The following is a 27,021-nucleotide window of genomic DNA, read 5'->3' on the forward strand; positions in this document are numbered from 1 at the left end:
GGTAAACTTTTGATTTTCTTTATCTAAAACTTAATAGAGGATAACAAGTGTTAGGGAGTTAGTGACTCATATCTTCCAGAAAAATCAACTTTGCAAACTCAGCACAAAACCTGGAAGTGACATCACAGTTTAGACCCCCAGGCAGAGATCTTTACACGGTTCATACAGCCTGTGTAAACCTGCTCAGTGTGAACAATGACGTAACGTTAACCATGAGACTCCTGTCGTTTCAGCCATGAAGAAACAGATGTACAAACCAGGAGTTAAAAAAACAACAGCTTTATTGTGGACAGACATGGTGAAGCACACAAGGGCTTTGGATGTGTGTGTGTTTGAATGTTCAGGAAGGAGGTATGAGTGTCATGCCGGCAGCATGCACAGTAAAAGCTGCAATACTGATTTGACGCCTCACTTCCTCCCATGCCTTCTCTGGATTGGCTGCGTGTTCTATGTCAAACAGCGAATCATAGATGCCGGGGAAAGACTCGCCTGCATACTTGTTATGGCTGCTGGGGGCAAAGATCACATGTCTGGGGGGAGGAAGGTGGAGAGGGATGGGACGGAGGACATTATTTATTTATTTAGTTATTTTATAGATGAGATAACATCATCTTGGTGTATGTGTGTATGTGTGTGTGTTACTTGCCTGTAGAAGGGTCTGCCAGGTAAACCCAGTGGGTCGATGAAGGCTCTTTCCAGATACATCAGCTGGTCATTCACCATACGCACCTGGAGGGAGCTGAGAAACACACACACACACAACTCTCAATCAGTGATACACACACACACGCACACACCAAGTTGCTCCTGATTGGCCGGCCAGTGCCTTGCATGGCAGCTCCGCCGCCGTCAGTGTGTGAGTGTGTGTGAAGGCGTGAATGAGTGGCAAATGGAAAAGCGCTTTGGGTGTGGCTGCTAGGTGGTGCTAAACTGCGCTTTATGAGTGCAGTCAATCGACCATATATGTACCATGTATACAGACAAACTTACTCTGTCCTGTCCAATGTTTTCAGACGATCATGGAAGTCTGTGGCTGCTACAGTGAAGTTCTCCACTGCAGAAAACAAGGAATCTGGACAAACACAATAACAATTTCAGTATGTGGGTGTGTGGGAGAAAATGTATGTGTGTGTTTACATTTAGTCATTTAGCAGACGCTCTTATCCAGAGCGACTTACAGTAAGTACAGGGACATTCCCCCGAGGCAAGTAGGGTGAAGTGCCTTGCCCAAGGGCACAACGTAATTTGGCACAGCCAGGAATCGAACCAGCAACCTTGGTCATGTGTTGGTCATGCCTTACCAAACGTCACTCTGTATGTCACCAGCTCATCAGGGTGTCTCTTCCCCAGCTGAGCGATGGTTTGGGCGTATTTCTCCAACGCCTGAGCATACTCGCGGACGTCCAGGGGCAGCAACAGGGAGTCAGCCAATCGGAAGACGAGGCCGGCTCTCACCCGAGCAACGGCTTGGAGCTTCCGGAAGGTTGGGTCATAGAACTTCTCCACCACCTCAAATGTCTCATAGACACTGTGGTACACCGGGTAGCTACTGTACCTCTCTGTCTTCTACACACACACACACACACACAAAGATAAAGACATATTCACAATTCATCTTAACTGCAGATCAGAGAGGCAGTGTCTCTGAGGCTTACCCTGTTCTTGGTGTATCTGGCCCTGCCTGCAGCAATGCCCAGACGGATGAAATAGGCTTCAAAGTCACTGCCTGAACCCAATTTACTAATCCTGCAGAGAGAGGGAGGAGAGAGGGTGGAGAGAGGGGTTGGGTATAGCTCAGCGGCAGAGAGAGGGGGGAGAGAGGGGTAGGGTATAGCTCAGCGGCAGAGAGAGGGGGGAGAGAGGGGTAGGGTATAGCTCAGCGGCAGAGAGAGGGGGGAGAGAGGGGTAGGGTATAGCTCAGCGGCAGAGAGAGGGGGGAGAGAGGGGTAGGGTATAGATTAGCGGCAGAGAGAGGGGGGAGAGAGGGGTAGGGTATAGCTCAGCGGCAGAGAGAGGGGAGAGAGAGGGGTAGGGTATAGCTTAGCGGCAGAGAGAGGGGGGAGAGAGGGGTAGGGTATAGCTCAGCGGCAGAGAGAGGGGAGAGAGAGGGGTAGGGTATAGCTTAGCGGCAGGACATGCAGACTGCAGATGAAGACGTCACAAGGTCAAATCCACGCTTGAGTGTCACTTTAGATGAAAGCGCCTGCTAAATGAATTCATCATTATAAAAAAAGATTTAGGAGGGAAAACAGAAAGGTGCCTGTTCCTCTCATGAGGTCCACATCAGTACGTAGAGGGGGACTAGCTTGGGAGACGGTGGAGGAAGGGGGCGGGGGTCACCTGGGAGCATCGCGGTCGTCAGTCCAGTTGTCGCGTTTGTGCCAGCTCTCATAAAGAGACATGCCTTCCTCTTCCTCCTCTGGACTAGCAATCTGTACACACAACCCCAGCCAGGATTAGATGTACAGGAACACTTCTTTATAAAACACATGTTAAATGAGGATGTGTTTGTTATATTCCAGGTTTGACTGACATACCTGTTTAGTGAGGTCGTATACCAGAGTGTGCAGAGAAGGAGTGCAGTCTACCCTCAGAGTATACATACCTGCAACATACACAGTCACAACCTGCTCTCTCTTTTACCTACTAGAAGCAGTCATTTTTCAACAACACGCACACAGTCTCACCTTCTATGGCTGAGTCTGCATTGATGTAAGCCACTGCTCTTTCCTGGAGCAGTTTAGCATTGTCCTACACAGTTGGGAGAACATGTTTTTACTGTTTGTACGTGTGTACATGTGTGTGCATGTGTGCGTGTGTGTGTGTGTCTGTTACCTCAGCCCACTCTGTGGATCCTAGAAGACCAAACTCCTCTGCATCCCAGCTGGCAAATACTACAGTCCTTCTGGGCCTCCAGCCTACAGAACCACACACACACACACACACACACACTTGGTATGCAACCCATCACTTCCAAAGAAACTGCAAACTGAATGTGTTGATATGTGTGTGTGTGTGTATTGCCCCCCTAACACACCTCTTGTGAGCAGTCTCCCAGCGCTCCTCACGGTCTCATGCACCACAGCGGCACCAGAGGTCGGATCGATCCCCCCAAACACCCAGGCATCGCGGTGCCCCCCCAGGATCACGTAGCGGTCTGGTCACCATGGAAACATGTTGTTTTAGGAAGGGAAGGGGTCCAACATCAGAGTCACGCTTCCTTTAACCAGTCCAAGCTGCTCGTTGCCAAACTAATAAACTAAACTGATTTGAGAAAGCAAATAACTGTCCAGGAGTCTTAAGTCCCACTGTTGGGAGGGTTTAGCTATGTAGTTAAGCTGCTGTAAGTGATAGCACTTCTGGACTGGATCTCTCTGATGGAGAGTTATGAGTCAGTGAGGGTGTCCCTGCTGACTGGTCTGGGGAGGGTGTGTGATGTTCTACCTGGTTCCACCGCCCCTCTGACCCTCCCGATGACGTTGTAGATGCGGGTCACCACGTTGTTGGTGTGGATGTTCATACGGACCTTCCTGGGACAGGCACACGTTCACACACATAGGATTTCTGTATTATTTTTTTTTATATTATTATTTTTCTGTTCTGTTATCAACATTACTGTTTGTGGTAGAAAACCTCCTCCACCTCATTGTGTGTGTATGTGTGTGTATGTGTGTGTTGGTGTGTGTGTGTGTGTGTGTGTGTGTGTGGAGGGATAGAAGGGTTCCCACAGGACATACAAGGGCCTCTATTCTGTTGCTCTGGGCTTCTGGCCAGAGGGCTTTTGAAGACAAAGGCAGAGAGAAAGAAAGAATAGAGACAGAAAGAATAGAAAGGAGAGAATAAGGGAGGAGAAGAGAGGAGAGGAGAAGGGAAGAAAAGGGAGGAGAGGACAGGATGTAACGGTGTAAAGGGAACTTACTGGGCCTGGAAGCCTTCAGTAAAGCCTGGCCCAATCCGATAAGAGATGTTCAGCGCTCCTTTCCAGTTATTGGGTGGAATCTCTCCTCCCATATTCCTATTGGATGTCACATCACACAAAGGATGGAGGATTAGACATAACTTTTAGGGAAGTGAGGTACATCTCTGTAACATCGTCAATGATCTCATTTCCTGTCAGCTGTGTCCTACTGCTCGTCTGGCAGAATGTGCTCACACCTCATGGGATACTCATACTCACTTTAACAGATGAATGGCATCATGGTAGCCAATGGGATGCACTGGAATCTTAGGAAGCCCCACCCCCTCTTCTTTACTGGTTCTATAGGTGTACTCTATGTTTGAGAAGAAAAAAAAACAGTTAGTGCACAAATGCACAAACACTTATACACACCTGTCCAAAACGCGCACACAGACCCCCACACATGATGTATAATGATGTGTGGGTGGGTAATGTAGTCCATTCTCCTTCTCTCTGTGCTGGAAACACCTTTGGCAGGGTACCCTGGTGTGAGTGGGTCTCCCGCTCCGTTCAGGTTGAGGACGTTGCCCCGCTGGACTCCGCCTCCTGGGAGGTTCCATCCCCGGGGATACGTCTGCACAGACCCACCAGCACCACACACAGCAACATTAGGTGTTCAGAACCACTCAGTATAGCACCACTGGTTTGATATATGGGTTTTAAAACTTTTGGATTGTGTAGTCAACTGTGGTTTGTATGATGGCTGAGTTAGAGGGACTTCTGGGTAATGTTGTCAGTGTGGTTGGTATCTGGATGGCTGAGTCCAAGGGAATTCTGGGTAGTGTAGTCAGTGTGGTGCTGTGTACCTCCACTCCTGGGGCACAGTAGTCAGCTGGGTCTGAAAAGAAGATGATCCCACTGGCCCCAGCCAGCATGGCGTTCTTCACCTAAAAGACAGGAAGTCAGATGGCTGAGCGATTAGGGAACCGGGCTTGTAATCTGAAGGTTGCCAGATCGATTCCCGGCCATGCGAAATGACGTTGTGTCCTTGGGCAAGGCACTTCACCCTACTTGCCTCGGGGGGAATGTCCCTGTACCTACTGTAAGTCGCTCTGGATAAGAGCGTCTGCTAAATGACTCAATGTAAGTAGGGTGAAGTGCCTTGCCCAAGGACACAACGTCATTTCTCACGGCCAGGAATCGAACCGCCAACCTTCTGATTAATAGCCCAATTCCCTAACCGCTCAGCCATCTGACCCCCCCCCCATCTCTCCCAATCTGAGGGAGTGTCTGGGTCTAGCCTGTTGGTGGGAGTCCACTCTACCTTGTTGCCTCGGAATATCTTCCCGTATCTGGCGATGGCAATTTTCCCGCTCACGTTGATGCCCATCTCTCGCTCCAGCTGAGAGAAGTCCTCCGTGCGACCATAGTTCACATACACCAAGTCACCCTGGGATACACCGCACGTTAGTGTGTGTGTGTTTCTGCGTGGGACTGTGTGTATGTGTGTGTGTGTGTGTGTGTGTGTGTGTGTACCTCTGGTTGTCCCTGTGCTGAGAAAGCGCTGTATGGAGGTACGATGTCAGACACGTGTTCATAGCCCTCTGGAACAGGCTCTGCTAGAGAAGTGTTGAACACCTGGCAGATCACAGACCACTATCATAACAACTCCCGAGGTGCACGTCACCATACACAGTTACTAATATGACATGATGCAATATACTTACTGTTGATATATCTCTCTCTCACACACACACACAAACACATGAACGCACACACATGCTATGTAACATATTATCATGTCAGTAACTATCAGCATAAATGGACCTTGGCCTGCCTTGCGTTTTCAACCAGAAACAAAGAGCACTGTGTGTGTGTGTGTGTGTGTGTGTGTGGGGGGGGGGGGGTGTCTGTGTGTGTGTGTGAGAGTGAGGGAGTGTAAGAGAGGGAGAGTGTTAGAGAGTGAGTTAGAGAGGAAATAGAAGATAAAGACAATACTCTATGAAAGGGAGTAGGTGTAAATTAGTTCCTTTTGTGTGTGTGTGTGTGTGTGTATGCCTGTCTGTATGCCTGTGTATGTGTGTACCTCATTCCCCAGCAGTGTGTCCACTATAGAGATGTAGTTGGGTTGTGATTGGTTGGGGTAGGACAGCAGCACATCATAGGGCACCAGTTCTACTGAGTCCACTCCAAACGCAAGCCAGTCCTCCTTGATCTGCTCAGCCAATAGCAAATTCTGCTTTGTACCAGCCAGGTGGGGCAATCGTGTGAACTTCCTGCAGAAAGTATGAGAGAGAAACATGAGAGAGAAGAAGAAGAAAGAGAAAGGAGAACAGAGAAAGGGTGTCCTTCAACATCGGCTAAGTGAGTTCTACAACCTACCTGAGATGTTCTTTAATGTTCTCCGGGCGCATCTCGTCCAGGAGCTCTCTGAGGTAACGACTGGAGGAACCATCTTCTTTCGTGTGTGTTTGTGTCGGCCTGGAAAACCAGCCTTAAATACACACATAGCCAGACACAAAACAGACAGAGCGACAGACATATATATTTTTTAATCACATCTCAGTACCTAACACCCGCAACATCCTATAGGTCTAGGTGTACCGTAGAACAATATGACTATGATCCTAAAGGTCAGATCACGGAATGGTGACACAACTAAATGCAATATGTCCCAAGGACTGTCACGTATGGGCCAGGGGGGTTGTCTTGACGACCGCGTGTGAGACCACCGCGCATTAAGTAGTAGAATGTGGCATACCTGTGACAGGATAGCAACCAGCAGGCACAGACACGCGCACACACACACGCACCGTAATACCATTGACATGCAAACACACAGATTAACACAGTCAAAAATGTAATGCTGCGACATTAATGGTAGTTTCTTTCGTTTTAAGTTATCGAACATCAGTATGACATGACTTAAACTCACCTATGATGAAACCAAGCAGCAAAATCGCAGTTATGACAGTGAGGTAACCGATCCACCGCACGAGCCTGCTTTCTCTTCTCATTGTGTGATCGTCCAGCACTCCGAACTCACTGCAAGTGAAAGCAATGCGTGTAACAAACTCCCAGCAATGGAGAGGGGTGGAAGACAGTTAGGTCCTGAAGAGAATGGGGGTGTGAATAGGGAGGGAGGTGGGGGAGGGAGACGGTCTGGCGGTGCCTTGACAGAATAGCTGTAGCCAATAAACGCACCTTGGTCTTTGACCGTATGCTGACACGGCCACCGTAATAGTGATCTTTATAACCTCCCTTAAATTAAAGTAGCCTATTCAAATCAGCACCCCCTCATGTGACCGACAGTGTAGCCTACTGGCACTATCGGCCGATTGTAGATTATAATATAGGCTATTGTCATGAAGTTATAGTATGCAGGAGGGCCAATTCCGACATGTTTTCCAATACTCCTATGGGAGTTGGCCTACTGGTCGCGCATGACCGCTTGTTGCTCACTGGACAGCTGCGGGCTGCACTCGGTACATTCATGCAGTGGGCTCGAGCGTGAAGATCTGGAATGACCCTAGTGTTCGACAGCAAACGGGCTGCCGAATGTCAACATGACTGCCTGCGGGATGCCCGGAGTTTTAAAACTCGATGAGCGTAGTGGGTAGCCTCAAACTGTGGAACGGGTCATGTAGGCTAGCCTTTATACTTGAACAGTGGATCTGGGAGTCACTATTTAACTAATTTCGAACTATTTTAACCACTGAATGCGGTGCGAAAAAGCATTAGGCCTATTTAATTCGACTGTTTGCTGAGAAATAATATCCATAGCGCCCTAGCAGATAAAACAACATGATGGTGACACAGCAGCGTGTATCTTTGATGGAAGTGACTCATCAGTCATGACAGCTTTTCTTCGTTTAGTTGAAGATAACATGAACATAATGTATCTTTCAAGTGTGCCCAGTCAAAGCTCGACTTGTTCTTATAGTCGATGTAATGGGTGCTATCTTGGTACCTGTGGTTGACGAAGTCATGATTAAGCATTTCAACTGAAGGCTATGCAGAAAATGTTTTCGTGATAATAAAATAGCCTACAGTTTAACGGAAACGATCCCAATTTGTACTAACAAGGTTTGGTTGGACCATAGAGGGTTGGACCCGATGTTAAACTTAACCAACACGTTTTAGAACCACTCTTGTAAAGAATAGGTGAAAACGATTTGTGGTGCATAATTTATCATTTCGAATTGTTTTCTTTAGACATATTTTTATTGGAGTAACATCAATGGAAAACGCAGTGTAAACTATATGTTGCGATGAAATATGGTGAACACAAGATCCTAACACTTGCAGGTGTTGCCATGGCATCTAGGCCTACGCCTTTTAGAAATAAACCAATAAGCTAATCGTGCTTCCGTCTGTTTCAGTTTTGCTGAGGATATATTGATTCATATGACTACCTGCTAATAAACGGTGGTACACCTGATAGACGGTTTTCTTTTACAGGGGACTTCAGGGCCGCACCAAAGCATTCACGCACATAGAGAAGTGCGATGGCGCCCTCCATCGACACATACTAGATACCGACAGAAAAAAAGATGAGGGAGGGGGGTGGAGGAAGAGAGCGAGAAAGAGAGCAAGAGACAGAGAGACAAAAATGACCGTCTGACTAACAGCCCATTCTTCAGTAGGAGCTAAATCTTTTTTTGCGTTTTGGACGTCCATATGGACGTCCATAGACTGACGGCGATGGCTGCTGATCTTTGCATGGATGGACGGACGGCGATGCTGTTCAGAGTGCCGTCCATAGAGGGAGCAGATATTTTGGACGGCGTCATAGCCGTCCATATGGACGGCGATGCTGTTCAGAGTGCCGTCCATAGAGGGAGCAGATATTTTGGACGGCGATGGATTAGCAGGGACGTCCCTCGTGCCGTCCATAGAGGGAGCAGATATTTTGGACGGCATCATAGCCGTCCATATGGACGGCGATGCTGTTCAGAGTGCCGTCCATAGAGGGAGCATATATTTTGGACGGCGATGGATTGAATGTTTAGCAGGCTGTTGAGCTAACAGAACTGCCGAAGGCTACCATAGCATGTAGCTAGCTACATTAACTTTGGATGACTCAATCTTTTGTCAAGTTAATTTGTATGAATTGCATGTTAGTGCAATATTTACGCCTTGATTCTGTTTTTTTTACATAATCAGCAGTATGATCTCATGACAATATAGACTTGAAAAACAATATGTTATGGTTTGGGTTTGCCTATAGGCTACATTTATTTTAATTATTTCGAGAATTGTTAATAAAGACTCATTTAAAAGGTTAACATTGTGTTATGACCCTATGAAATACATTGCCATTTAGGTCTTTTAAACCGTCAGTTTAAAGTGTTTTATGGGTGGATTTGAAGCCACCAGTCAGTAGCTCCAATCTTGCGCACGAACTTTGCGCACGGAGACAAACGCAAAACAACAAACACTCGCTTGGAGCGGAGACCAATGCAAAACACAATACGATGTGTTGAGCCAAACCAAAGCCGTCAAAGGCTACCATGAATGTAGCTACAGCAACCGTGGATGACTCAATAAGTTTTGTCACGTTATTTTGTATTAATTGCATTTAAGTGAAGGCTATATATTTACGCCTTTATTTTATTTTTAACATACAAAAGTAGGCCAATCAACAATATAATCTCATGACAATACAGACTTGAAAAACAATATGTTATGGTTAGGGTTTGCCTAGATATAGGCTACATATATTTTAATTATTTCGAGAATTGTTAATAAAGACTCAATTAAGATTTTAACATTGTGTTATGACCCTATGAAATACATTGCCCTTTAGGTCTTTTAAGCCGTCAGTTTAAAGTGTTTTATGGGTGGATTTGGAGCCACCAGTCAGTAGCTCCAATGTTGCGCACGAACCACTTTGAGCGGAGACAAATGCAAAACGTAATAGCCTATGGGCCTAACACTCCAAATGTTAACCTTTTAAATGAGTCTTTATTAACAATTCTCGAAATAATTAAAATAAATGTAGCCTATAGGCAAACCCAAACCATAACATATTGTTTTTCAAGTCTATATTGTAATGAGATCATACTGCTGATTATGTAAAAAAAACAGAATAAAGGCGTAAATATTGCACTAACATGCAATTCATACAAATTAACTTGACAAAAGATTGAGTCATCCAAAGTTAATGTAGCTAGCTACATGCTATGGTAGCCTTCGGCAGTTCTGTTAGCTCAACAGCCTGCTAAACATTCAATCCATCGCCGTCCAAAATATATGCTCCCTCTATGGACGGCACTCTGAACAGCATCGCCGTCCATATGGACGGCTATGATGCCGTCCAAAATATCTGCTCCCTCTATGGACGGCACGAGGGACGTCCCTGCTAATCCATCGCCGTCCAAAATATCTGCTCCCTCTATGGACGGCACTCTGAACAGCATCGCCGTCCATATGGACGGCTATGACGCCGTCCAAAATATATGCTCCCTCTATGGACGGCACTCTGAACAGCATCGCCGTCCGTCCATCCATGCAAAGATCAGCAGCCATCGCCGTCAGTCTATGGACGTCCATATGGACGTCCAAAACGCAAAAAAAGATTTAGCTGCCTCTCCCATTCTTCACACTGTGCTAGGACGCCGGTACAATGTATAAGGACTGATAAATGGATAATTGAATCCTCAGAATGCCAGTGTGACCGAGAGGAGAACGGGTTTGGCTGCACTTGTGGCGGAACGAGGGAGAGGAATTTTATAGTTGATTAAACAGGATTGAAAACTTCCAAACTGGAATTTGGTAGTGTTTCGAAACTGCCGGCCAAACCATGGCTCTGTCAATCCAGAGTTGGGTCGCCAACGAAGGAGGAAAGCACTTGGTTTTGGTGAGATAAATAGCTTCAGAGACAAGTCTTTGATTAGCTTACATAGCTACAACGATTTTGTGAAATCACTTGAACAGATATTGTAATGGAACGTTGCATTTTGTATCTGACAAGTGGTTGTCATTGTAAATGATAACTGGTTTTCAATTGACCTTTTTTTTTTAACTAGGTTAAATAAAAAGTAAAACATAAAACAGTTTCAGACACCCGAGTATTGACCATGAACGAAGACTGATGAATACTAGACAAGTGGGATAAAATAGCTATCCAGTCACTAATTCTCTACACCAACTATACTTTTAGTTTACTTTTGTTTATGCGTGTATTTTTGCAAGATTATGTGGCTTGGCGTTAACACTTGGCTGTTCTTGAGGACGTTCATGACGTACTGCAGCGGACAACAATACTTCTACCTCCATAAGATGCTCGGGGTAAGAAACCACTGATTGTTGTGGGTGAATACAGGATTTTTCGGTAACACACTGTATCTTAGCGATACGGGTTAGCTGCTTGTCGAGACCCCTGGCTCCTTACTGTCAAACATAACCATTCTGTTGGTCTTGGGTCAAGATAGCTCCATCTTAATTGCTGTCACAAGTTGGTGTGTATACACGTTCTTGTGTTCGTGTGTGTCAGTGTGTGTGTGTGTCTTGCGAGTGTGTGCCACTGAAACAACATTTTGTCTGCAGGACTCAAGATGACATTTTCAAACTTACACCCAATGTTTTCGTATGTAGTTCTGGAGTCTCTGTAAGATGAAGCCTGATACACCAACCCTAACTTAAACCCGAAACGTAAGGTGTTGAAGGCAGTCATGCAAGCAGTGTCCTGCACTCCTGTGCTTTGAGAGACATGAGAAGGAGGGCAAGTGTGGGCACGCAGCTGGCTTAGAATGCTTGCCTAGGATCACACACGCGTGTGTCCCCGAGTGTGTGTTTGGGGGAATGTACCGAACACAGGGTATCAAATCTCTCTTTGCTGTGGTTCTACTAACAGCTGTTTGTGCCTGGCACGCTCTGTAGTGTGTGTGTGTGTGTGTGTGTGTGTGTGTGTGTGTGTGTGTGTGTGTGTATGTATGTGTACAGAAGCCCTGAATGGGAATGGAGTAGGAGATTGTCTTGTGCTAGGAGCATGTATCGTTGCTTCTGGGTTACATTTACATTTAGTCATTTAGCAGACGGTCTTATCCAGAGCGACTTACAGTAAGTACAGGGACATTCCCCCTGAGGCAAGTAGGGTGAAGTGCCTTGCCCAAGGACACAATGTCATTTGGCACGGCCGGTAATCGAACCAACAACCTTCTGATTAATAGCCCGATTCCCTAACCGCTCAGCCATCCATGGGTGTGTGTGTGTGTATGTTTGTACCGTAGCCATGAATATGAATGGAATAAGGGATTGTCTTATGCTAGGAGCGTTTATCCGTTGCTTCTGTCTGTCTGTGTGTGTGTGTGTGTGTGTGTGTGTGTGGATGTGTCCAGCTAGGGTTGTGTGTCAGCCGTGCATCTGCATCAGTGCTCAACCTGAACTGCAATCTGGTCCTGCTGCCCATGTGTCGGTCTCTGCTCACCTACCTCAGAGGAACCCATGTGGTAAGTAGAGAGGGAGGAAGGAGAGAGAGGAGAAGAGGGAGAGAGGAAGAGAGAGAGCAGGGGAGAGGGAGGAGATAGATGGATAGGGAGGGAGAGAGAGAGAGAGCAGGGGAGAGGGAGGAGATAGATGGAGAGAGAGAAAGGAGAGGTGGGACAGGTCTGTGGATGCGGCATGTCTACCTGGTTGCTGGGTCTCAACAAAAGGTGGTTTGTTTTGAAGAGGTGCTGCCTTCAACTTTTATTAAACAGTCACTCACTCACTGACTCCCACACTCCTCCAGGTGAACAGGAAGGCACGCAGACTGCTGGACAAAGGTAAAACCTTCCATGTGGCTTGTGGGGTGGCCATTTGTGTCTTCTCTGGTAAGTGTGTGTGTGTTTGTGTTATTGCATGTGTATTGATGAGCTCTTGGTGATTAAATGAGAAAACAGATTTCTTAGTGTGTGTGGGCCACAGGGGATGAGGTAGACAAATTGACCCTGACTGGCTCTGCATTCCTGGGGTACCAGCTGTGATGGATCTGCTGACAATAGTGTGTGTGTGTGTCCTGTATGGGAAGCAGACTTGATAGTTTGAGCATACAGCTGCTACTCCACTGATTCCTCTGACGCCATGGGAGATCTCTTCCTCTCTGTTCCTGCTCTCTCTCCTCTCTCTCCCTCTCTCAACTCTCTTTTTCTCTCTCCCTCTCTCCCTCTCTCTCCTCCCTCTCTCCTCTCCCTCTCTCTCCACTCTCCCCTCTCTCCTCTCTCCCCTCTCTCTCCCTCTCTCCTCTCTCTCCTCTCTCTCCTCTCCCTCCCTCTCTCCTCTCTCCCTTTCTCCCTCTCTCCTCTCTCTCCTTTCTCTCTCTGTCTCTCTCCCTCTCTCCCTCGGCCCCTTTCTCTTTTCCCACTGTCTTCTTTGCCTCCTCTCCCATAACCTCCCAGGATGCTTCCTGTAGCTGTCGCATTAGAAGGGAGATTGTAGAGTTCCAAAGTTCTGAGACAACCAGTTTCACACACACACACACACACACACACACACACACACACACACACACACACACACACACACACACACACACACACACAGAACAATGGAATAGAAAGGGATGGGGGTTCCCAGATAGGAATCAGAGAGAAGGGGGGCGGGGGGGGGGGGGGGGTGGAAGAAAGGCCTCAGTGTCTTATAATTACCCCCCACCCCACCCCCATTCTCTATCAGCTGTTTGGAGGAACATAAGTAAGCTATGATGTCACAGAGGTGTGTGTCAAGGTGTGTGAGTGTTAGTGTCTGTGTGGGTGTGTGTGTGTGTGTGTGTGTGGTGCTCTGGGAATCCAGAGCATTGGTTGTTAAGGTCCTTCTAAACATCCTTGTAAAATGTGTGTGTATGTTTATATGCACGACGTGTGTTTAATTGTGTTTGATTGCATGTGCATGAGAGTGTATGTGTTTATATGTGAGTGTTTGCATATGTTTGAGTGTGTGTAAGTGTGCATGTGTAGGAGTGTGTGCGTGAGTGTGTAAGTGTGCGCGTGTAGCAGTGTGTGTGTGCACTGCGTGACCTTGGTTCCTCTGCTCTCCAGTGGTGCACGTGTCTGCTCACCTGGCCAACCTGGTCAACTTCAGCGTCAGGTACTCAGAGGAGTTCCCCGCTCTCAACGTTGCACGCTACAGGGGGGAGGTGAGAGGGAGAACACAGTTCCACAAACACACACACACACGCGCACCACACACACACACACACACACACACACACACATACTGTAACTCACAAATGTCTTTTCTGCAGGACCCCAGAATCATCATCCTGACCACAGGTCAGTCCAAGAGTCTGATTTTCACATGGACACTTTTTTTTTTGCATGTTGTGTGTGTGTGTGTGCCTGGGTATCCAAGGTAACAATGAGCTGACAAATGTGTTTAAGATTAGAGTGGCTGCATGCCAAGGAGACAGAAGGAAATGTGTCACACACACACACACACACACAGTCTAGAGTACATCCTTAGAATCCAGATCAACATCTGAAAAGAGCCTGGGAACGCATTTAAACTAAACAACGATGTCATGCTAAAGTTGTCTGCAGTTCAAAAAGTTCTGACTTGATCTTTGATGCTGTGTTTTTATTGGTTCATACGATGTAGTTCCTGGGGTTACTGGCGTCCTGTTGGTCCTCGTCCTCTTCTTGATGTTTACAGCCTCCTCATACTGCATACGGTGAGATGTCATCACCAGAAACTTTATAATCATATCTTCATCATCATCCTTATTCAGTGCTCTTTCTATCCTCTTATTTTAAGTTTCTGCTTCCGTTTTGTTCTAATATCTTTTCCTATATCTAGTTCTGTTTTGTTCTAATCTCTTTTCTTATATCTAATTCTGTTTTCTTTGTAATCTCTTTTCTTATATCTAGTTCTGTTCTGTTCTAATCTCTTCTCTTATATCTAATTCTGTTCTGTTTTGTGCTGTTCTCTTTCAGCCACCAAAGACATTAGGGGCCCACAGGGGCAGAGAGTGTGTGTTCTAATCTCTTCTCTTATATCTAATTCTGTTCTGTTTTGTGCTGTTCTCTTTCAGCCACCAAAGACATTAGGGGCCCACAGGGGCAGAGAGTGTGTGTTCTGATGGCAGTCTTGTCTACATTAGGGGCCCACAGGGGCAGAGAGTGTGTGTTCTGATGGCAGTCTTGTCTACATTAGGGGCCCACAGGGGCAGAGTGTGTGTTCTGATGGCAGTCTTGTCTACATTAGGGGCCCACAGGGGCAGAGAGTGTGTGTTCTGATGGCAGTCTTGTCTACATTAGGGGCCCACAGGGGCAGAGAGTGTGTGTTCTGATGGCAGTCTTGTCTACATTAGGGGCCCACAGGGGCAGAGAGTGTGTGTTCTGATGGCAGTCTTGTCTACATTAGGGGCCCACAGGGGCAGAGAGTGTGTGTTCTGATGGCAGTCTTGTCTTCTGAGAGTGGGTGTGTTTAGAGTGCTCTGGGAGGATCAGGATGTTTGAAGTGCTGTGTGGTGTTTGAAGTGCTGTGTGGTGTTTGAAGTGCTGTGTGGTGTTTGAAGTGCTGTGTGGTGTTTGAAGTGCTGTGTGGTGTTTGTCGTTGGAGGTGTCTGGTAGGGGGTGGGGTGATTAGGGGCTGTTGTGTGTACTGACCTCTTTAATGTTGACCCCCACACTGGCCTGTAACTGTGGTGTGGAGGGTGTCCCCTCCCTCCCCCCCCCCCCTCCCTCCCCCCCCCCCCTCCCCCCCCCCCCCCTATCCCCCTCCCTCTCCCTCCCTCCCTCCCTCCCAGCCCTATCTGTTGATCTTTCTCAGCTTCTCACACAGGACCAGAGAAGCTGTGAGGGTGGTCGCTTTGTTGTTCTGACTGTGTGCCTGGAAGCTGTGTCTTTACCATGTGTTTTGTGTTCCAGAGTGTGTAACTATGAGATCTTCTGGTACACCCACAACCTCTTCATCGTGTTTTATCTCATTCTGCTGGTACATGTGATTGGGTAGGTGTTTTGGTCATAACAGACTAGCACTATCAGTATGTTTAAACAGTCAGTATTGTAATTTTTGATTGAATTACATGACTCAGTAGTATTCTCAGCAGTAGTATTGTAGTTTGCCTTTGTTGTACTATACTGCTGAATTGTTTGGCAGGAAAATCATCTTTCCCTTCCTGTCTTTCCTCCAATAGGGGAGCTCTGAAGTTCCAGACCAACGTGGAAGCCCACCCCCCTGGCTGCTTCAGAGCCAATCAGACGTCCTCAGAGCATCAGGGGGAGGGGCTGGAACGAGGGGAGGGGCTTGAGAAGAGCTGTGGAGAGGAGGCTCATTTTCAACCCCACCAACCCCAGGTGTGTGTGTGTGTGCGTGTGTGCGTGTGTGTCTGCATGTGTGTCTGCGTGTGTGTGTGTGTGTGTGTGTGGAGATGGTGAGGGGTAGGTGTGGGTTATTGAGAAGCGTTGACAGGAGTGGGTCTGGTTTATGAGGGGTTCTGTAGGGGTGTGTAAGGGAGGAGAAGGTTGGGGGCGGTTGTGAGGAGAGAGTGTGTATCTTCTCACGTCAAGGCCTCGGTGTGTGTGAACATTCTCGTTATCGAGCACTGAGGTCCCATAAAACCTTCCACTGCTCTGAGAGCAATTATCGTGGATGTGAGTATGTATGTAAGTGTGTGTGTGTGTGTTGCAGACCTGGCTATGGATATCAGGGCCCCTGTGTCTGTACTGCGCCGAGAGACTCTACCGTTACATCCGTAGCAGCGATCCCGTCACCATAGTTACCGTTCTCCGACACCCTTGTGATGTCATAGAGGTGCGCATGTTGAAGAGGGAATTCAACGCCCGCCCAGGGCAGGTGAGTGACAGGTCATTTTACAGAGTTTAGGATCCATCAGATTCAGAGGATTGATTGATCTCTTCTTTTACCCTCCCTCCTCTCTCTCCCCCTCTCCCCCTCTCCCCCTCTACCCCTCTCCCTCCCTCCCCGCCCGCCCTCCCTCCCTCTCTCTCTCTCTCTCTCTCTCTCTCTCTCTCTCTCTCTCTCTCTCTGTCTCTCTATATCTATCTCCCTCTCTCCCTCTCCCAGTACGTTGTCCTGAACTGTCCGACAGTGTCGTCGTTTGAGAACCATCCCTTCACGCTGACAGCGGTATGTCATCCTGGTGTCATCACTGACATCATCTCAATCACCCACCAATCGGCAGCCCCTCAGGAAAACAGAACTCTTGTTTTCTGGAGATGTGGGTGTGGGCGAGGCTTGTGCTTTCCTCCATACATTCCTCACCGTGACACAGCACATACTCCAAACTGTGCCCCCCATCCCTGTCAGAGAACATACTGTTCTTTCTTTAGTCTGGGGTGTGTGTGTGTGTTGGGGGGGGGTATGGGTTGATTGACAGCTCCACACCACCCTGCCCTCCACACTCCCTATATACCTGCTCCACACACACAGTTCTGCTCTGGCCTCCTACAGAGACATGTTTTATTAGACATGTGACATAAAAACACCAGTTTCTGCACCCTTCAGCTCTCTCTCTCTCCCTCTCACACACACACACACACACACACATGCTAGCAGCGTGTCCCAGCTTGGTGCGGCAGTGGGAATTTTGAGGAGGGTACAGAATCCCTGACAGGAAGCAGCCAGAAAGCAGACAGGCCCCTGAGGGCCGGAACACTGCAAAGAGGACTGTGTGTGTCTGTATGTGTGTGTGTGTGATGGGTGCATGCTTGCTTACCCACGTGTGTTTGTGTGTGTTATTCATTCTGTGCACCTCTGCTTGTAGTGTCCCACAGAGAAGAGTGGGGTGTTTGGCGTCCATTTACGCGTGGTGGGAGACTGGACTGGTGAGTGTTTCAGCTGCACCGACCAACTCAGTCTGGAGACGTTGGCTTTGATTTCCTCTCTCTCGTCCTCTCTGGGGATAAACAATTTCCGAAGTGTGTGTGTGTTTTGTGTTTCCGGAAGCTTCTGTGCAGTAGCCTAAGGGCTGTCCTGGCCCCGACAGTAGTAGAGCAGGGGCAGAAAACACACACACACACATATGTCTGTCTTCTGGAGAGAGAGACAAGACCCTCCCCCCAAAACTGCTGATTCAGCTTTCAGGTCTCCCAGCCCTAACCTGCCCAGCCTGGACATACAAGTACACTGTTGTTCTCTTTCTGTCTCTCTCTCCCTCACACACATGCTCAAAGACACACACACACACATACACACACACACACACACAGTGAACTAAGGCCTGTGTGTTTGTGTTGGCACAGTCTTTTTGCACTTCCATGACATCATGCTGTAAGGATGCATAAAACAAAGCTTCAGTACAACCCTAAACTAACCAAACACAACCCCAAACTAACCAAACACAACCCTAACCAAACACAACCCTAAACTAGCCAAACACAACCCTAAACTAACCAAACACAACCCTAAACTAGCCAAACACAACCCTAAACTAACCAAACACAACCCTAAACTAACCAAACACAACCCTAAACTAACCAAACACAACCCTAAACTAACCAAACACAACCCTAAACTAGCCAAACACAACCCTAAACTAGCCAAACACAACCCTAAACTAACCAAACACAACCCTAAACTAGCCAAACACAACCTTAAACTAACCAAACACAACCCTAAACTAGCCAAACACAACCCTAAACTAACCAAAACTACTAACAAACTCTCAACCCATAGAGCCTTTAAATGTCCTCCTTTCTCTCCCGGTATACTGTGCCTCTCTCTCTGTATACTGTGCCTCTCTCTCCCTGTATACTGTGCCTCTCTCTCCCTGTATACTGTACCTCTCTCTCCCTGTATACTGTGCCTCTCTCTCCCTGTATACTGTGCCTCTCTCTTCCTGTATACTGTGCCTCTCTCTCCCTGTATACTGTTACTCTCTCTCCCTGTATACTGTGCCTCTCTCTCCCTGTATACTGTACCTCTCTCTCCCTGTATACTGTGCCTCTCTCTCCCTGTATACTGTACCTCTCTCTCCCTGTATACTGTGCCTCTCTCTCCCTGTATACTGTACCTCTCTCTCCCTGTATACTGTACCTCTCTCTCCCTGTATACTGTTACTCTCTCTCCCTGTATACTGTGCCTCTCTCTCCCTGTATACTGTGCCTTTCTCTCCCGGTATACTGTGCCTCTCTCTCCCTGTATACTGTGCCTCTCTCTCCTTGTATACTGTGCCTCTCTCCCTGTATACTGTACCTCTCTCTCCCTGTACACTGTGCCTCTCTCTCCTTGTATACTGTGCCTCTCTCTTCCTGTCTACTGTATGTTGTTTCCATCCCTTTCTGCTCTCCTCTTCAGAGCGCTTCACGGAGCTGTTGCTTCCTGGGCCGGGGGTGGCATCAGAGATCCTTCCCATGGTGCAACAGAGGACGTACCCAAAGTAGGAGTAATAGTGTGTGTGCAGGTGTGTGTCTGTGTGCAGGTGTGTCTGTGTGCAGGTGTGTGTCTGTGTGCAGGTGTGTGTCTGTGTGCAGGCGTTTTAACGGTGAGGACGTTTGGTGAGCTTGTGAGAAGCGAGGGGTTGGTGGCTTTGATGTTGTTGTTATTGATGTTAGGAGTCACAGCTGAGCGGGGGGGGGGGGGGGGGCTAAGCTCATACATGCAATGTATGTTGTGAATGTTTTTGTGTGTGTGTATCACAGGTATTGTGTGTATGTGTTTTCCTGTATATTTTGTGTGAGTGTGACTGTGCTCGTGGGTGTCTGTCTGTGTTTTTTTTACCCAGTGACACAGCTGACATAATTTCCCATGACGGCTCAGAATCACACAGAGGTTACATGTCATGACCTCTTAACCTTAGCTCCTTTGTTTTTCCTGGTGTGTGTGTGATGGGAACAATGCCTTTTTTTGCTTTCTCTCTGTGTGGGGTTCTGCTGTGTGCAGTGGCGCTCCCACATGGACAAACCCTTCGCCTCTCACACGGCCTGTTGTAAACCAAATACACTGTCTTCCAGCTGAGTACAGTCACTGTTTGTGTCTGTGTGTATGACGTGCATGTGCTCCAGGTGGTGGTCACGTTAGTCTGTTAGCAGGTGTTGACAGGGGAACTCTCTCTAGACCTGGTCTAACATTAGGAACATGGCGGCTTCTAAATGTAGCCATCTATTGTAACCAGGTTTAAATTCACAGTTTAGAGGTTCAACCTTTCAGTTCACAACCAACGTTAAAAAAAATAGCTTGTTTCAGTTCAAAATATGGCGGGGGATAGATGCAAGAGTTGGGATGTGTGGGTTCCACAGAAGACAAGTGTTTGAGCAGCTGGTGCAGAGAGGACAGACTGTGTCTGTCTTCTCCCACTGTCTCTAAATCTAGTTATTGGTACTGTCTGTATGGCTTATCATATTTTATGTTTGATAACTATCGGCTATCAAATATATCTCAGAATGGCATATTTGGTGTTAGGGCTTGATTGAATGGGGTATGAATGATTGATTCATTATTTTATTTGTGTCATGTACAAAAGTCCCCAACCCTCATGGGTTTACGAGACCAAAAAAGTACCATTGCAATGGTCAAACGTCTTTAAATTTCATAAAAAACTTACTCAAATTACCTAACAACTCAGTCTTAAACCAAATATTATCTTTTCCCCCCCAGGATTCCAAACAAAATCTGCTACTAAAAAGGTTCCCTTCCTTAAGTATAAATCCAGTTTTATCTAACCAAATTAACATATATGCAGGCATTTTTCTGAAAACTGCAACCCCTACATAATCATAGAAATGACAGTAAAACTATTTTAACTCAACTCAATTTAACCTAGCTCACACAACAGACAAAGCCTTCCCTCCCTCCTTTGGAATGACATTATTAATCCTGCCAGTCTCAAGGGTGTCAGGTTGCTAAGCGGTTATGGAATCGGGTTAGTAATAAGAAGGTTGCCAGTTCGATTCTCAGCTGTGCCAATTACGTTGTGTCCCTGGGCAATGCACTTCACCCTACTTGCCTCAGGGGAAATGTCCCTGTACTAACTGGAAGTTGCTCTGGATAAGAGCGTCTGCTAAATGTGAATGTAAGGGTTAATAATAATGTTCCTGAACGTAACGTGCACGTACAGACATTTCTTTTGTTTAAATTATGCTTCACATAGGATTCTACCCTGTAGCTATCCTCTATGAGACAGTAAGGCTGGGGTACATACTGGATGCTGGTGTATGTTGGATAGTGTCAAGCCATTTTCTCACAGATCCATGTTTGAACAGTGGTACAAGATAAATCATTCCAGTTACTTTCGGGCCTAGAGTTAGAATCAATATGAGCACAGTGTTCCTTGGCACCCCCTCCTCCATTGTCAGGCTGAGTGTCCCTCCAGTACCTGTGGGGTCAGCAGAGAAACACACACAATGTTGTAACAGTTTGGTTGGTAAACCATGAGACAGATGCTGTCGCTTATTCAGACAGACAGACAAACACACACACACACAGAGAGAGAGAGAGACACACACACACACACACACACACACAGAGAGACACACACAGAAGCAGAACAGAAGCTACTGGTGAGAGCAGACATCAGCCTTCATACAAGAGATATCATTCCAGTCAGGGTACGAGAGTGACACATGAAGTGTAGGGAAAGAAGAGCAGTTGTTTCTTACGTTGTGGTGGGTACAGTCCCATCTACCCACTTCCAGTTGCCCTCAGTGTCTCTGTCACTCAGACCAATCCATGGGCATTTGTTACCCAAGATGAAAGAGATGAACTTCTGCAATGGAAAGTTCAGAAGTTTACAGTGATAGTTACAGTGATACAGTGAGTATAGATTGTGCTCCTCCCATTATTTTCTCTTTCCCACCAGACACACACACATGCTTGTTTTACTAACCTAGTGAGGGCCGACAATTCACTATGATGACCCTTATTGTAATTTTAACCCTGACACACATGTAACCATAACCCTCAACCTTTTAAAAACCCCTTGAAAGAATTCTTGAAGATGTGGGGCCCAAGAAAATTGATCCGCAAGATAATGTTTTTCATAGTTTACTATCAGGTGGAAACAAGACCACACACACACCTGTTCATCAGAGCTTTCTATGATCACCAGGTCAGCTCCTCTCCTCATGCAGTCCTGCCTGCTGTCATACCAGGATTGTTTCTTATCAGACAGGAAGTAACAACTGTTATAATACTTCTTCCATCCATCAGGACAAGATCGTTCTGTGAACAAGAGAGATGTCGAATGTCTCCTTCACAGTGTGGGGTTATTAAAATAACTGACACATTTACTGTCAAGGACAGCGTTTAGCTATTTGGGACTAACTAGTCTTCAACTGATCTCTCTCCTCAGTCAGGTTCAAGAGGCTGGTTTTCAACTGATCTCTCTCCTCAGTCAGGTTCAAGAGGCTGGTGTTCAACTGATCTCTCTCCTCAGTCAGGTTCAAGAGGCTGGTTTTCAACTGATCTCTCTCCTCAGTCAGGTTCAAAAGGCCTGTTTTCAACTGATCTCTCTCCTCAGTCAGGTTCAAAAGGCTGGTTTTCAACTGATCTCTCTCCTCAGTCAGGTTCAAGAGGCTGGTTTTCAACTGATCTCTCTCCTCAGTCAGGTTCAAGAGGCTGGTGTTCAACTGATCTCTCTCCTCAGTCAGGTTCAAGAGGCTGGTTTTCAACTGATCTCTCTCCTTAGTCAGGTTCAAAAGGCTGGTTTTCAACTGATCTCTCTCCTCAGTCAAGTTCAAGAGGCTGGTTTTCAACTGATCTCTCTCCTCAGTCAGGTTGAAAAGGCTGGTGTTCAACTGATCTCTCTCCTCAGTCTGGTTCAAGAGGCTGGTCTTCAACTGATCTCTCTCCTCAGTCAGGTTCAAGAGACTCTCCTCTAAACCTTGCACCATCTCTTTATCTAAAACAGAACAAGAGAAATATCTTAACACTCCTTACCTCTTTGAGTGCACTTAATATCAGGGTTTACATCAACATCCTGGGCTCCATGTTGCTTGTGCAAACAACAACCTGTCCACTCACTACTCCTCTCCTAATAAAGGTGCAGGATCTGAGATACCATGTGGTACAGGACCAGGTGATCTCCAGCTAAGCGTTACCCAGTGTCTGAAGTAGCTTTGAGTAAAAACCAATACTCACTGTAGGTCCAGCAGACTATGATCCCAACCAGGAGAAGCAAAGACAGCAACCCCGAGCCCAGGACAGCAGCCTTGTAGCGTCTGCTCTCACCTCCTAACCAGGACAAAGATGTTCATAGTTTCTCCTCCACTGGAACTATCCCTAGATTACATTGATCCACACAGATCACTGATTTACCTGATGGTTTAGTACAAGTAGTTTTTCCTGGATCACTGAACTTCACAAGGTCTTCAACATTTGATTAGATGTCTGACATCCCTGTGATCTGCCCTGGTCTCAGTTTACCAAGTTCTTGGTGCTGTATTGTGCTTTGTTGTCTCAGAGACTGATGCTGAAAGTGTGAAATTGTTGCTGACAACCAACAAGAGAATACAGGGTGAGAAAAGGGAAGTTTTTAATAGTTTGTAAAGAAGCTGCCTGTTACGTGGAGTGGTGGGGTAGGACCCAAATGCGACTAGCCAGGCATTGCGTTAAACAAACAGGAAATTCACATTCACAAGGATAAGGACAAGACAAAGACGGGACACAAAACAGGAACCTAAAAACACAGAACCAAACAAGACACACCTGGACACGATAAGTCTAACGAGAACTGAAACCACTGAACGAGACAGGTGAAGACAATGACACGGAAACAGGTAGAGCAAAACCTGTGGCTGTGATAGTACCCCCCCACCTCTCAAGGGACGGCAGGGTGACACAGGGACAGTGTAGGACGTCGGCCAAGGTGGAGGACCGAGGAAGAGGCAGGGGCACAGGATAGGGGAACTGGGCAAGACTGAGGCTGGGGAACAGGATGGGACTGGGGCACAGGATGGGACTGGGGCACAGGATGGGACCAGGTACCGGTGGCCGAGACTGCCCGGCAGGAACAGCCCCGGTGGTCTGGATGCTGGGCGGCTCAACCTTGGGTCGAGGCAGGGGCACCGGGCAGGACCGAGACTGGAGTTGGGGCTCGGTCTGGAGCCGGGGTAGGAGCCGGGTCTTGGGGTGGGCCTTCGTCTGCACACTTCAGGGTCTACCGAGGGCAAGACGGGTCCCTATGAAAGGGTTGGGGTAACTCTCCACTGGGTCCAATCTTGGTCTTGTCCTTCTGTTACGTGGAGTGGTGATGTAGGACCCAAACGCAGGACAGTAGCCAGGCATTGCTTCAAACAAAGGGTTTATTCCTTCAAAAGCAGGAACAGCCAGGGACCTTACACTAACAAGGATAAGGACCAGACAAAGACTGGACACAAAACAGGAACCTAAATACACAGAACCAAACAAGACACAGGTGGACACAATAAGTCTAACGTGAACTGAAACCACTGAACGAGACACAGGTGAAGACAATGACAGACACAGGGAAACACTAGGGCAAGGCAAAACCAAAAACAGCCTCCACTTCAAGACCACTTCCTCTTTAGCAGTCCATACATGTATGCTCATGCAGTTTATAGAAAGACGCCCACGTTTAGATTTCTATAGCCTAAGTAATTCGGGAAACAAAAGAAAGGGTATCTGTACAGTGAGAGTAAAGCTCTCCACAGAATGACAGAAACAGTCCCAGTAGTTTCAACAGAAATGTTGACCAACTGAGTAATACCACATACAAACCAATGACTTTATCATAGTCATCTCCTTGTTCTAATGACGTTCGAAATTTTGAGGATTTCCTGTTGAAAGGTACCATAGCAAATTTCTGTAGGTATTTGAAGCAGTACGGCAAAATGTTATTGTGTGAAGACAAATATGTTTTTCTTCATTTTTTAAATTTTTTTATTGGGCTGGAAACTCAGTCATAGTGTGAGTGTGTTTGTGTGTGTTTGTAATCACTGATGATCATTCTTATTGGCCTCCTCTGTTTCTGTCTCACTCATTTGCTGCTTTGTGTGGTTGTCCCGCCCCCTCTGTGTAGGCTTTACGTGGATGGTCCATTTGGTAGTCCGTCAGAGGATGTGTTTAACTACGAGGTCAGTCTGTGTGTGGCGGGCGGGATCGGTGTCACGCCATTCGCCTGCGTGCTACACACTCTGCTGTAAGTGGCTGTCTGGCTCTGTGTAAGGAATTGATTGGTTATTACTATTTATAAATAATATACTTTTCATACCCACTCCCTATCTCTCTCCCTCCCCCTTTTCTCTCTTCTGCCTCTTCCTCCTTCCACTTGTACCTCACATTCTCCATCCCTCCCCTTCTCTCTCTACCCATCTCTCCCTCTCCTCCTATCTCAGAGACAGCTGGAGGACGTTCAGACTGAGGAGGCTGTATTTTGTATGGGTGTGCAGGGAGCTCCAGTCCTTCTACTGGTTTGCTGAGCTGCTGTGCACCCTGCACCACAAGGTCAGCTCTGGGGGTCAAGGGTCAGGGGTCAGGGGACTGGAGTGTGCTTACTGTCTGAGCATTTTTATCAAATGTAAATTTGGTGAAAATCTAGATTGTAGAGCATTAAGAATTAAGGATTAAATAAATATTGTGTCTTAATGCTCTTTTTTTAAAATGAATTTCACTAGCTTTATTGTGATAGCAACAGTTTAGAAGGACAGGAAATGTAGGGGAGAGAGGGAAGGACATGTAGGAAATGGCCCCTGTGGTAAGGCCTTAATCTACATGGTCCATGCTCTTCCCTGTTCACCCCAGAATGCTGTAATGCAGCGATCCCCAACCTATGGCCCACGGCAACAGTTGGGCCGCCAAACCAATGAAAACTAAAGTATGAAAAATGCACTATTTATATATACTGTTGGTAAATTATTAAAATTACATTTTGCCTTTAACCTTTAGATGAGTGAGTTCTAAATATTACCGACGCTTCCACCAGAGTGAGTTATTTTTTCAAAACGAAAGCAAGCTAGCTTTAGTTAGCTTCCGTTACCTAGCAAACTAGCATAATACTCGTAGCAATGCTACTACCTGCTAGCCTCCTAATTGTAAATTTTCAAGCCATACTATAGCGTTTGTCATACAGTTTTTGTCTACCGGAAAATAGTCGGTTGGAATGTTCAGAATCACACGTGTGACGGTACTCTGTGGGGCCCGCTTTCGAACACACACATATGTTTGACGCTACTAATTAACGGGTTAATTCATTATGACCGAAAAGCCAATAGTTACGCTTGACACATTGACAAAAGACAAACTGACATTTCTGCCTTAAATTTCACACGCCAACCTGTTATCGGTCAATGGAAAAAAAGCGAGAAGCTGCGCAATCTGTAGGGTTAAGAAACAACAAAATAGCTAAGGGTTAGCATAACCTGTAACACCCATGCAAGTGGGCCGCAAAGTGGAAAAGGTTGAGAATGGCTGCGGTAATGTATGTGTAGATTTTGAGATAGGTCATGTTCCATTCTCTGTATGTTTCCATGTAGCTGTGGCAGGAAAACAGACCAGACTACCTCAACCTGCACCTCTTCATCAGCCAGACCGACAGACTGCAGGTGAGTCAGATGCAGTCACATATAACAAGGGCTTGAAATTAACGGCGTCCCGTTAACCTGACGATGAAAAATATGTCTGGGACAGTTCAACACAGACTAGATTGTCTGGGACAGTTCAACACAGACTAGATGTCTGGGGCAGTTCAACACAGACTAGATGTCTGGGGCAGTTCAACACAGACTAGATGTCTGGGGCAGTTCAACACAGACTAGATGTCTGGGGCAGTTCAACACAGACTAGATGTCTGGGGCAGTTCAACACAGACTAGATGTCTGGGACAGTTCAACACAGACTAGATGTCTGGGACAGTTCAACACAGACTAGATGTCTGGGGCAGTTCAACACAGACTAGATGTCTGGGACAGTTCAACACAGACTTTGGGAAGACTGCAGGATGATAGACCATAACAATATAAAATGCATACACCAGTGGTTCAACACGTTTAAACACAAGGCGGGTGAAACATATAATCACATTTAGCTCTAGCTTAAAATTCCATAAAATATGAACCGTGTATTCACATTCACGTGTTATGCGCTGCTCCATGGTTCGCTGTCACGCTTTGTCAAACAGTGGTCGTCCATCATGAGTAAACTAGCTACCAGCTAACATTAATTCCAACCCACTAGCAAACTTTCGAAAATATTAGTTCAACCTTTCAAAACGTTTTTTTTTTTTA

At 46.7% G+C, this 27,021-nt stretch overlaps 2 protein-coding genes across 3 annotated transcripts; one reads left to right on the forward strand and one right to left on the reverse strand.

The window, feature by feature from the left end:
• Positions 1–185: 185 nt before the first annotated feature.
• On the reverse strand, positions 186–6,989 carry naalad2 (N-acetylated alpha-linked acidic dipeptidase 2). Its single transcript, XM_047036294.1, has 20 exons — positions 6,834–6,989; positions 6,281–6,392; positions 5,985–6,174; positions 5,435–5,536; positions 5,223–5,348; positions 4,765–4,845; positions 4,427–4,532; positions 4,178–4,271; positions 3,920–4,015; positions 3,445–3,530; positions 3,038–3,157; positions 2,836–2,918; positions 2,688–2,751; positions 2,538–2,605; positions 2,341–2,432; positions 1,656–1,746; positions 1,302–1,566; positions 991–1,072; positions 647–739; positions 186–530 (listed from the first exon to the last, which is right to left on the reverse strand). Exons 1-20 carry the CDS (start codon positions 6,913–6,915, stop codon positions 341–343), a joined length of 2,223 nt encoding a protein of 740 aa, XP_046892250.1. The 5' UTR covers positions 6,916–6,989; the 3' UTR covers positions 186–340.
• A 3,507-nt stretch (positions 6,990–10,496) lies between these two features.
• On the forward strand, positions 10,497–26,391 carry LOC124478131 (NADPH oxidase 4). 2 transcript variants are annotated; one of them, XM_047036295.1, is made up of 16 exons: positions 10,497–10,760; positions 11,096–11,191; positions 12,241–12,351; positions 12,633–12,714; positions 13,918–14,015; positions 14,124–14,151; positions 14,477–14,549; positions 15,748–15,828; positions 16,017–16,176; positions 16,511–16,675; positions 16,907–16,969; positions 17,607–17,667; positions 19,139–19,220; positions 24,819–24,938; positions 25,135–25,243; positions 26,272–26,391. In XM_047036295.1, exons 1-16 carry the CDS (start codon positions 10,704–10,706, stop codon positions 26,374–26,376), a joined length of 1,491 nt encoding a protein of 496 aa, XP_046892251.1. In that variant the 5' UTR covers positions 10,497–10,703; the 3' UTR covers positions 26,377–26,391. The 2 variants fall into 2 exon arrangements, with proteins under 2 accessions (XP_046892251.1, XP_046892252.1); XM_047036296.1 differs by lacking the exon at positions 10,497–10,760 and having other exon boundaries at positions 11,105–11,191; positions 12,245–12,351.
• The last annotated feature ends 630 nt before the right edge of the window (positions 26,392–27,021 follow it).

Source organism: Hypomesus transpacificus, chromosome 15 (assembly GCF_021917145.1).
Source record: "Hypomesus transpacificus isolate Combined female chromosome 15, fHypTra1, whole genome shotgun sequence".
In the NCBI taxonomy this organism is placed as follows: domain Eukaryota; kingdom Metazoa; phylum Chordata; class Actinopteri; order Osmeriformes; family Osmeridae; genus Hypomesus; species Hypomesus transpacificus.

What these genes read in the sequence shown, in the direction of transcription:
- naalad2 (XM_047036294.1), bottom strand. Translation starts at nt 6,915, where the DNA reads ATGAGAAGAGAAAGCAGGCTCGTGCGGTGGATCGGTTACCTCACTGTC. An exon ending in CAGAGGGGCGGTGGAACCAG is followed by an intron (nt 3,158 to 3,444) that starts GTAGAACATCAC and finishes CATGGTGACCAG; the next exon opens with ACCGCTACGTGATCCTGGGG. An exon ending in CCTGGCAGACCCTTCTACAG is followed by an intron (nt 531 to 646) that starts GCAAGTAACACA and finishes TCCTCCCCCCAG; the next exon opens with ACATGTGATCTTTGCCCCCA.
- LOC124478131 (XM_047036295.1), top strand. Translation starts at nt 10,704, where the DNA reads ATGGCTCTGTCAATCCAGAGTTGGGTCGCCAACGAAGGAGGAAAGCAC. An exon ending in ACCTCCATAAGATGCTCGGG is followed by an intron (nt 11,192 to 12,240) that starts GTAAGAAACCAC and finishes GGATGTGTCCAG; the next exon opens with CTAGGGTTGTGTGTCAGCCG. An exon ending in GGCCATTTGTGTCTTCTCTG is followed by an intron (nt 12,715 to 13,917) that starts GTAAGTGTGTGT and finishes TCTGCTCTCCAG; the next exon opens with TGGTGCACGTGTCTGCTCAC.